The sequence below is a fragment of the Caloenas nicobarica genome, chromosome 24, assembly GCF_036013445.1.
Source record: "Caloenas nicobarica isolate bCalNic1 chromosome 24, bCalNic1.hap1, whole genome shotgun sequence".
Taxonomy (NCBI): Eukaryota; Metazoa; Chordata; class Aves; order Columbiformes; family Columbidae; genus Caloenas; species Caloenas nicobarica.
In genome coordinates, this window is record NC_088268.1 from 493307 (window position 1) to 504871 (window position 11565).

The window sequence follows — 11565 nt, forward strand, 5'->3', positions numbered from 1 at the left end:
TCCATCTTCCTGCCAGGACGGAATAAAAACTGAGCAGTCAGCTCATGGAACACCCTTGGGTGCATCCCAAGTGATCCCTTGAACTATCATTATCCACCAGGTCATTCTCCTCAGCAAGTAATGAACCCTGATTCAGCTGAGCCTTCCTTTTGTTGACAATAAGCTCAGAGATACCTTTCTTGATTCCCTTTACCCACCTGGCAAGATTCTGGTCCACCTGTGTCTCGGCTTTTCCTGTCTCACCTTTCCACACATTGCAGAGGACTGTCATTGTGCTCTGAGGCCACTGTCCTTGAAGGTTTGTCAGCTCCTTGGGAACCTGTGTGTTCCAGGGCAATTTACCAGGGCATCCTGCTCAGCAGGTAGGTCCTTAATGACTTTAAACAGTCACCCTGTCTGTCTGGATCAGACCTCTGTGGGCCTTGAGCTCCACAGTCTCCTGGTCACTGCAGGCAAGGCTGCTCTTGAACTCTACATCATCCAACAGTTTTTCCTCATTTGTGAGGTCCTACAGAGGCACTCCCCTACTCCATTCATGGATTGCTTGCATCAAAAGTTTTCCTTCCATATTCCTCAGCCAATGTCCTGGTTTTCTTGTGCCCATCCATTTTACTCTTGTAGCAGATACTGAGGTGGTGGATGTCACCCACAGGTACCAGGGCCTGTGACTGAGAGGTTTTCCCCAGATGCCTGAAGAAGGGGACATCTGCCTCCTCTTCTTGAACAGGTAACTACACCACAACTGGGCCACAGGGGAAGTGTGAGAGCCTCCCCTGACATGCAGTCCACCTTGCATATCACTTCTACTCCTTCTGACATCTCTTCTTAGTCTCTGGTAGATGTTCCCCTCCATACCTACTATAATCTTCTCCCTAGTTTAGCGGGAGTGTGCAAAGACACTATTGCCTCACCATGCCACATCCCACTGCTGCCATGCAGGCTGCCCAAATAAGCTCTTGAGGGCGAAGGATTCTCTTCTGTCCCTTCCAACTCAGGACATTCTATGATTCCATGCTTCTATGGATGGGGTGGGGGCACACCTAATTCATCACTCCTAGAAGCATTGGAAGGTGGGACACATTACAGTGGCTCCTCTTCCTGGCACTGCCTCTTGAAAATGAGGAACACAGCCCTGGTTACTGCACAGACAATGGCCACCAGTCCTTGCCTTGTTGTGATACTGCTGAGAAATACCCCCTTGAACATGGTGCACATCATGTGAAGAGGAATGCTGACAACTGCTGTCCTGCAGAGAGAATCTATGGGCATGTGGGAGGCCCCAGGGAGGTTAGCAGTCCCAGAGACTCTTGGGGAAGGGCATTCCTCTTGCTTTGGGTGCAGCTGTGCTGGGCAAGGTGGCTCAGAAGAAGAGATTGGTAAAGGGTGGCTGGAGTTGGGAAAGGGTAAATAGTCTTGTGACATGAGGGTTCAAACGGACTTCACAACACGATCAATATGATCACCATGAGCCAAATTTATTGTTAGTTACACGGAAGTATTTATACCTTTTCAGCACAATTGTGCACTATATCTATGTTACAACTTACAGGATTACGTATTACATCTATGTTTCTATTTGAACAATGATTGTCTATTATACAGACAGTGACTTTCTATTACATAGAGAAAGAAGAGCATTGATCAGTTATTATTATCTATCATGAGAAAGCAGAATCTTATCCTTTTGGCAAAAGCAAGCGGTAACGGTCTTATCCATTCGGCAGGAGCAAAGGGTTCAGGATGCGACTTGCAGTTACACAGTTGCAGTTACACAGAACTGGGTGCTTTCCTCCCTGCACCTGCATCTGGGAGTTTCTCTCCTCCTGCTATTTCTACATGCCTGGCTTACAATATACAATGACTATATTTGAAACACTGGGTTATTCACTTACAGATGACCAAAGTCCTGTAAAAACTCATCAACAGCCTTGGAGATGGCCCACCGCCTCTACTCCATGTGACCCTTCCACCCATCACCCAATCAGGGTCCATGACCAGCACATCTGTGCATAGACAGCAGGGACAGCCTCCCCATGCAGCTGTATCACCCTTCAGAAGAGCATCTGGCATGGCCCACATGTTGCTAATATTTTCCCAATATCAGGCTTCTTTTCTGGGGCACAGTTGAACCAGATTCTACACACAGAGATGAGGTATTGTTTATTACAGAGTTGTGCAAATCCAGATGCTGGAATAAATCCAGCATGACAGAACGAAAAATAACAGCTATTGCATTCAAAATTGTATGAGTGCATCCGCACTTTTAGGGCAGTCCTTAAGAGCCAACTGGTTACACATTTCCATATTTATTACATAACCATTTTAGCATATAATGAGCAACATTCAGCTAAAGGACACTTTATCTGACAGTCTCAAGATATATGTTAAAAGAAGACTCAGTTAATTGTGCAAGCTCCAGAATGTCTAAAGCTGCAAGGTCACTAGTCTCTGTAGTTTCTGTTTAGGTGTTTTGTAAGTCACTCTTATCTTTGTTAGAGGAACAGACTGACCTAAAACTGAGAGGGTTTACATATCTTTAGGTTAGCAATTGCTAACAGGATTAATTCTTTTAAGTGGTGATGACTACACCAACATACGTAGGGCTGAGGTGTTCACAAGTCAGTATTGGTATCAGCTGCAGCAGGCCAGACATGAGTCCCCTGTCCCTGTGAACCCATCATCCCTGTGGGTGAAGGCAGCCCCAGGACAGTGACTGGTGCCCAAACTTGCAATGTGGCTCTGTGCTGCCTTGTCTTCTGATTCTCCCCCCATCTCACTGCAGGGAGAGTGAGCAAGCGGCTGTGTGGTGCTTAGTTACCAGCTGGGGTTAAACCACAGCACTTCCTCAAGCACAACTTTCCTGAGGCCCAGGAACTCTACAGCCCCACAAGTGCCACAGACCATCTCTGGCATAGAAAGGTTCTCTATGAGAGTAGATCCTCCCAGCTTAATGAGGACAGAATAGTGACAGTAGGATTTGATTCTATACTCAGCAGGATCTGTTAGCTGTCCCTGAATGCACAGGGCACACACCAACCCAACCACAGGGCACAGGTTGAGGTGCCTTCTCCCAGGCACCCAAGTCCTTCAGCATTCCCAGAGCTCTGAGGCTGAAGTGGCCCTTGTGCTCTGTGCAGAACGGCTGCTCCCCACACACAGGCCAAGACCTTCCCACAACTGCAGACTCTGGGACCCCGTGGTGCCGGGTTTGCCCTCACACAGACCCCACACGCCACAGGACCAGGGCAGAGGACAGAGTGATTCCTGCATGGGGTGAGGACTGGGGACACCTCTCCCCAGGCCAGGTTCTGTGGGAGTCAGTGCTGGGTCAGGTGGTAACACAGAGACAATGATCTTCAGGACCAAAGACTGCTCTTCAGTACTGTCAGAGGCAATAAAAAAGGCTTTTAAAAATATGTTAAAGGCAAAAGGCAAACAAGAAATAACATTGGCCCATTACTTGATGATCATGGGCACCATATAGTATTAAAGACAGAGGCAAAACAAGCATTGAATGCCTGCACTTTCACTTCACCTCTATTAGTCAGGTGGCCATCTTCAACAAGGATCAGTACAAAGTTTTCTTTAGACTTTCTCTTGTTACTATTATACTTAAAAAGGTCTTGTTGCCTGAAACAACACTAGCCAATTTCAACTCTAATTGAGCTCTGACTTTCCCTGTCTTCTCCTTGGATATGTGAAACACAGCTCTGTAATCTTCCTATGAAGCCCAGAGACTGTACAATTTCTTTTTTCTCTTGAGTTCTACAAGGACTTTTCTGTTGAACCAAGCTGGTTTTCTGCCCTGCTTTCTTCAGTTAGGACACAAAGGAATTGCCTGCTCCTGTGCTAATTGAAGGTGGTTCTTGAAAAGAACCACCATTTGTGGATTCTAAAGCCCTCAAAAGCAGATTCCCAGGGAACAATTTCAAGATGGAAGCTGGTCACTTCTGGGACCGAGGGGGGCTCCTGCCCCACCAAAGGGCTTACAACTACAGAATAGGTTCACTGCCTTCAACATTAAAGAGGTGCCAGATGTACCTTGAAGTGAAGCACCTGGTCCACCTGACCCTAAACCATGCATGGCTACCAGGAGGAAGTGGTGAGTGATCCTTATGGGTGATTTTGTGCTGCAGGGGACAGAGGTACCAATCTGCCAACCTGGCCTATCATCTAGAGAGGTTTACTACCTGCCAGTGGCCCATTTTAGGGATGATGTGGAAGCACTGCCTAAGCTCACTTGGCTCTCTGACTATTACCCCCTGCTGTTATTCCTTGTGGGCATATGATTACAGAGCTCTGCAGAAAGGTAGTCAAGGGCATGGAGGTCCAGGTGTTGTTGTCCTCAGTCCTGCTGGTGTGAGGAGAAAGGAATGGATAATGCAGGTCAAAAATTGGCTGTGGAACTGGAGCTGCTGACAGGGTTTTAGGTCCCACAGCCATGGGACCCTGTTTGCAGAGCAGCGTCTGCTCAGGAGAGGTGGGATCCACCTCACCAAGTGGGCTAAAGTTGCCTTTGCCATTAGGATGGCTGACCTGATAAGGAGGCCTTTATACTAGGAATGATGTGGGAGGGAGAGAGCAACCAGCAGCCCTGTGAGGGATTGATGGACACAGCTGATGAGCAAAGGACCCGGGGTGATGTTCCAGGAAGGGATCATGAGATCAAGAAAAGAGAGCCTAAGGGGGCTCATGAGGTTCTGCAAGGCAAAATGCAAGGTCCTGCACCTGGGTCAGGGCAATCCTCAGTTTCAATACAGGCTGGGAAATGAAGGGATTGAGAGCAGCCCTCTGGAGAAGGACTTGGTGACACTGGTGGTTGACAACTTGGACATGAGCCAGCAATGTGTGCTTGCAGCCCAGAAAGCCAATTGTATCCCCGGCTGCATCAAAAGAAGTGCAGCCGGCAGGTGAAGGGAAGTGATTGTCCCCTGTACTTGGCTCTCGTGACATCCTACCTGGAGGACTGTGACCAGTTCTGGGCTTCCCAATAAAGAAAGATGTGGACCTGTTTGAGCAGGCCCTCCAGGGGACGGCCACAAAAAGACTTCAAGTACTGGAACAGCTGTCTGATGAAGAAAAGTTGAAGAGAAGGCTCCAGAGAGACCTCATTGTGGTCTTTGAATATATTAAGGGGGAGAAAGACCACCTATGTCCTTCTTGTCCCTTGGTAAGAGGCAGAACGAGGCACAGACCAAGGTACCTGGAAACAGGAGTCAGACTCCCCCTCCCCACAGGGGTTCACTGTCCCCTTCTCCAAGGCCATGGATGAGTCACCTCAAGGAAAAATGTCTCTGAGAACAGCACTTGCTGCAAACACTCCTACCCAGAGTCAGACACACAGTTTCTATCTGGCAGAAGGACATCCAGCACAAGTCTGTTTACCATGATCTTCTCACTAACCCTTAGGGTATTACAATCGTCCCCTTGTCTGGGGATGACACCTCCCATAAGGGTGAGGTGATCATAATTGTGGGAGTTGCACATCCCCCTGAGATCTGGAGCCTTCAATGGGGCAGCTGATGACTCTTTAGCACCTTTTGTGTCCTACTGTGCCTGTCGCCAGGTACACACCTCGGGTGGTACCAAGCTGCTGAGAGTCACATCCTGCCCTATCCGGGGGCAGGGTGATTTCACTGCCACCAGCTGGTGTGGTCAGAGGGGTGGGACCCTCAGTCGGTTGACAGGGTTGTTAACAAAGGACGTGCCCAGAGTAGCTGTGAAGCTTCTGGACTATGTTGTAATGCCCACAGCCACATTTGACCAGGCTATAAAACGGGGTCGTTGCCGAAGACTCCCTTGGAGTGGTGTTCTCAGAGCAGCAGGTCTGTGAACTGGAGCCCTCCCCTTAAACTGGGATGCCATCTAAGAAGGTTGTACGGGATTGAGAGCGCCTCACCTCCACATTTGGGTGAGTGGTTATTTACTGGATATATCCTTGAATGAGCCCTTACCTAACCCAGGCAAGTGTGTGTCCTTGCCTAACCAGGGAAGTGGAAGCCCTCGCCTAACCCAGGCGAGTGATCATTTCTAGTGGGTACCCTGGAGTCAGAGGGCTCTGGTTTTATTTCTTGTGAGTGTATGCATGCATGTTTTGGATCCTCATTATTCTTATGTTGTTGTACCCCAATAATCTCCTCAACTGATATCCAAACCTCTATTTTATGTTGTCAGAGTGCTAAGTGTATAAACCCTGTTCCTAGTCAGTTTATTGCCTACACTTTTACAGCTAGAATAAAGTCTGTTTTGGAACTTGTTGTCCGCCTAAAACTGACTTTGGGATGCCTCCGTGACAGTCATATAAACTGAGGAATGCTTCTGCCTACAGGTAATCAGTCTCCTTAGGGGATGCAGCGAAAATTATTTGAGGAGTGTGCAGGACAGAGATTTTCGGGGAAGGAGCAGAGGCAAGGAAAGGTGGCCCCGGTCGTCGGAACAGCAGCGCCCCCTGGCGGCTCATCTGGGATTGGCCCCGCGGCGGTTCGTGTCCGGCCACAGCCCCGGCTCTTCTCCCCGTGTCTCCCACGGCGCAGTAATACACCGCCGCGTCCCCGCGCCGGGGCCGGGCGAGCCACAGGGCGCTGGACCGGCGGTCTGCCGCCACCGACAGCTGCCCCGGCGGGTCCGACAGCACTTTGATTCCTTTTTGAACGAACGTGATGACTGCGGGGCCTCGTCCCGGGAGAAGACGGTACCAGAAGATGAAATCACTGGTCTTTATGTTGGGATGTGAGCAGTTGATGCTGATGCCGCTGCCCTCGGAGGTCTCTGCCGACGGCTCCTGCTGCACCTGGGCTCTCCCCGTAGTCACTGCCGAGGAGAAAAAGAAGAAATACACCTGGTAAACTGCACAGCTCTGCCTGGTGTTTCCCAGAAATCCCGCAGAAGCAGTCAGGAACATACAGAGATCATAAGGAGAAAAGTTTCCAGAAGATGTCAACATGTGCAGTAATGGAGGTGTCCATTAATAGTCGATGGAGAGATGAATGCATGAATGATGGGTGGAAACACTGAGAAAAAAAAAAAAGGGACACAAAGGAATGAGAAATAAAGTAACAAGGAATTCCTGCATGATTGATATGGGAATGACTTTCATGAGAGAACGTGAGATGGAGGGATGGACAAGAGGATGGTTCGGGGACAGAGATCCATAAGAAAGCCAGTGGGGACGACAGCATCGAGGGACCTGCGGGGGCCACCCCAGGATCAGCCCCGTCCCCCACCCAGCCCCGCCAGCCCCGCGCACCCAGGAGCACCGCGGCCAGTCCCGCCAGCCCTGCGCCCCGGCACCGCCGCATCCCGCCGCTCCGCCGCGCGCGCCTCGCTGCACCCCGCCAGCTCCGGCTCTCTGCTCCGGCTGCGCCCCCTCCTCTCCTCCTCCTCTTCCTCCTCCTCCTTTTCTTCATCTCCTCTCCTCTCCTCTCCTCTCCTCTTCTCTCCTCCCCTCTCCGCCCCCAGCTCCGTCCCAGGGCTGAGCCCTGAGCTGGCGCCGCCCCGGGTCTTGCCCGGGCTCACAGGGCTCAGAGGCTCTGCACCGCCACAACTTTGGCTCCTGGGAAATGGACTCGTCTCCTCCTCCAGCAATAAGAAGCTCGCAGAGCACCATCTGCAGCCTGGGGCAGCTGCAGTCCTGATCCAGGAGATGGATCAGCTTCCTAGAGCTATCTCCGAGCTCAGGGGCTGGAAACAGCAGCCACTGTTTTCCTGCAGTTGGCAGTAAGGAGACTGAGAGCCTCCCTTCAGCTGTCTCCGTGTAGTCCCAGCCCAATCTCTGAAACTTGTTTCGTGTTGAAGTGCTCATGAGGACAAATGTGCCCATTGGTGTGCAGGGGTCAGGGTGGGCAAGGGAGGCATCGAGGCAGAATGTAGGTGAGAAGGGGCCTGCAGAGGTCACCTAGATCATCACTCTGCTCAGAACAGATCCCATTAGATCATGTTGCTCACAGTCACAATCAGTCCATTCTTGAACACCTCTCAGGATGGAAATTGCAAAAAGTCATGGGCACTTCCCCTCTGTCTTCTGGGCATTTCCGGAGACGAGGTCCATCTTCTCGTGTTCCTCTGAATAAGTAGTTGAAGAAAGAAATAAATTCTCCTGAGATATCTCTTGTCCAAGATGAACAGACCCAGTTCTCTCACGCTCTTCTTGCATGTCATGCTCATCAGCTGCCTAACATGTACAGTGGCCTTTGTTCAACTTCCATATGTTGATACCCTTCCTTGACCAGGGAGCCCCAGTCTGGCAGCAGTACTCCAGATATGATCTCAAATGGGCCAGATGGAAAGGGTTGTTTTCCTGCATCTGCTGGCAACACTTTTACACAGCTCAGGATGCAGCTGCTCCTGTTGCTGCAAGGGCACACTACTGTCTCAAACTCAGATGGATCACCCTTAAAACCTCACATCACTTTCTGTGGATCTCTTTCCCAGGTAGCCTGTCTCAGCCTGCATGACTGCATGGATTGGTTCTTCCGCCACATGCAAAACCTTGCCCTTGCTTTTTGGCCTCCATGAAGTTTCAGTCAGCCCATTTCTCCAAACTGTTCAGGTCCATTGACCAGTAACCATGTCCAGCTGTTATGGCCCATTCCCCTTGGTAGGTGTTATCCACAGAGTCTGTGGGAGTTCTCCACTTCCCACAACTCATGGCATGCATGAAAACATCAAACAGTATTAGTCCTACTACTGATCACTACTAGGACACCCTGGTAATAAGTGTTGGGCAGCTGGGCTTTGAACTGTGGTCACAACTCTCTGAGTCCAGGCAATTTTCTCCACACCTCATCATCCTTTCACCGAACCCATTCATCTCATACTTGATCATGAAGGAAGTACAGGAGAGGGTGCCTTGAGGTCTTGCTAAGCTCTACGTACATACATTCCCTGCCATTCCCATGTCCATAGTGCTTATTACCTCATGAGAAAGCAATTAGGTTGACTGCCATCAGATGCACTCAAGGCTCAGCTCAAAGCAGCTTCATGGAGAGGGGAATCAGCTCTGGCTGAGCTCTCCCAGCAGAGCTCCCTGGCACTGATCTCACTGAGGTCACAAAAAGGAAGGGGGAAAGCCCTCAAATGCACTACCTGCAAGTTGGATCTGAGCTCCAGCTGACAGACGTTCAGAAAGGGAGGCTTAGAAAATGTACCTGCTGAGACACAGACCTTGTTAGAAAGAAGGATAGCAGCTGGGTACTGGGGATGTGTTCTCGAATTCCATGTCGCTTCCCTCCCATGGGCAGTTGCTGAGGACTCAGACTGAGATTCCTGTGTAGGATGTGATGGCCAGAGTGGGCTGCAGTCCAAAGCATCCACCCGTTCTTTGGCTTTCCCTCTGGAAGCCACACGGTTTGTCCTTCCACTCACAGCACAGTGACATCAGACTCCATGTTCCCTTCATTCAGTACCTGTCTGATCCAAGGTCATAGTCCCTGCCTGACACAACACCTGATCGATGGGCTGCACAAGTACACTTGACATTGGCTTGGACACGAGACCAAGCTGGGTCCCATCCCAGACACATTCATCAGTGCATTGGAAGGACATCCATTCAAGGATGACGAGGACAAGATGGAGAGGATTGCTGTGCCTTCCTCCTTGCCCGTGAAACAAACCCCATCCTTTTGAAATCTCTAGCACTGGGGAGAGCAGCTGTATCCTGACCTGGAGAATCAGAGAGGGGAGACTGCCAGTCATGCTGAGACAAACCCAGTAGTGTTAAAATGAATTAAACCAAGGATTCAAGATGGATTGAAACCATCGTTGTTGTGTCCAGAAATCAACCGCAGAGGAGTGAGAATTTTGGAGTGGCAGGAAAAGGAGGGGTCAAAAGACAGGAGCTGCATTTCAGGGCCTCTTCCCTGGACAGATCTCCAGCAGGCTGGTGCCATCACAACTCAGCTGCACTCAGGCTCCTTCTGACCCTGGGAACCTGCTGTTTTGTGGTGCTCATGGACAGAGCAGTGGAGAATGTCTCTGCCATGAGCAGCACATTCCCTTGTGATGTGTATCACACAAGGACACACACACACAGCCTCATACACACCAGTGTGGAATTATAGACTAATTTGTACCCGCACATACAGCTGCACAAACTGGCTGCTTACAAATACACACAGGAGAAAAACACATACAGCAACACCACGAACTGTGGTGTTAGAGAAGACCATGGACTCTGCTGAGGACCCTTGGGGACTGGGCAGCGTTAGGCAGGATGGGGTCAAAATCAAGCAGAACAACATGCACAAAAACCATCCAGGCTGAGCTGAGGATTGAAGGAAAGTTGAGGACTTGGCACATCCTCGTGCATGGGAACCCACAGGTGTGCAGGATGTTTGCAGGTTCTTCTGAGACTGATATATCAAAGAGCCCAGACTGACTCAGAATGGCATCATTTGCCTTCTCTTAGATGCATCCAGCACTTGAGTCTTCTGCCTGCACTGCTTCATTCCTGCCCTAGAAATCCTGGGGCTTTTCATTCCAGGGATCAGAAGAATATTTCATTGAGGAACAGACATGGCACAAACCTGGAAATGAAAAGGCAGCAGTGCAGGATACCAAAGCAAAGCCAACCTCATTAGCTGTGATGGTTTGCGTTGAAGATGAGCTTGTCAGAAAATTGTTACCCCTAACAAGGTTGCCTCTGGTCCTGTGGCAATGGAGGGCAGGTACAAAAGGCAGCTCAAGTCCCTGCTCTCTCATCCACTTCTCTTACCTCCTTCTGACTGGGAACCAGGTGAATCTGAAGTCCCTTCTGATTCCATTCGAACTTGATATCTCTTATTGATGGACATCTCTGTTCATATTGCCTGTGTCCTGGTGGGAAGTGGGAAGAAGTTCTGCTTAGAGAGTGGCTGGTATGTGGCAGAGGGGGCTTTTGGTTTATTCACTAGGAGAGGGACCCCCTGTGTGAGGCTGCTCCTTGTAGGGTAATGCAGATTGTGTGGCTCCTGGCACATCTGCCAGCTCCCCACTCAATAGTGGCTTTGGCTTCTTTGTGACAGGGTAACCAGGCTGCTTCTCACACACTTTTATATTCTGCTTCCTCCCTGCCCTCTCTTCCAGGTTCTCCTCCACCCTCAAGACATGTCCTGCTATGACCAGTGCCTGCCCTGCCAGCCCTGCGGCTCAACCCTGCTGGCCAACAGCTGCAATGAGCCCTGTGTCAGGCAGTGCCAGAACTTATTTGGATTTATTAAATTTATCAAATTTCTGCTGCATTCAAGCCTTGCCTCCATATGGTCTTTACCTGTGTGGAAACTCCCCAAGCTGCCAAAGGAGAAGGGTGTTACTCTGGGGTGGAAGGGGGTGAGGGCACAAGGGAATCCTTCTCCATTGACAGAGGAATGGGAGGTTCGGACACTCTGCAGTGGCTCCTCTTTTGGGCACCATCCCTTGGAGCTGAGGAGGTCGTTCCTTGCTGCTCTGCTGCTGGTGACCATCAGGGCTTGCCTTGCGGTGTCTCTGCCCACAAATGCCCAGAAAGGCAGGAGACCCTGAGGGGTCAGCAGCCCTCTGAGCTCTTGAGGAAGGGTGTTCTTGCTATGACTTGAGCTGCACTGAGGTGGC

The 11565-nt window shown here is 50.3% G+C and overlaps 1 gene segment (V, D, J or C); it reads right to left on the reverse strand.

The window, feature by feature from the left end:
* Positions 1-6322: 6322 nt before the first annotated feature.
* Positions 6323-7298, reverse strand: LOC135998286 (T cell receptor alpha variable 4-like). The segment is given in 2 exon segments: positions 6323-6810; positions 7247-7298. Coding segments are annotated over 2 exon segments (540 nt in total).
* Between the last annotated feature and the right edge of the window lie 4267 nt (positions 7299-11565).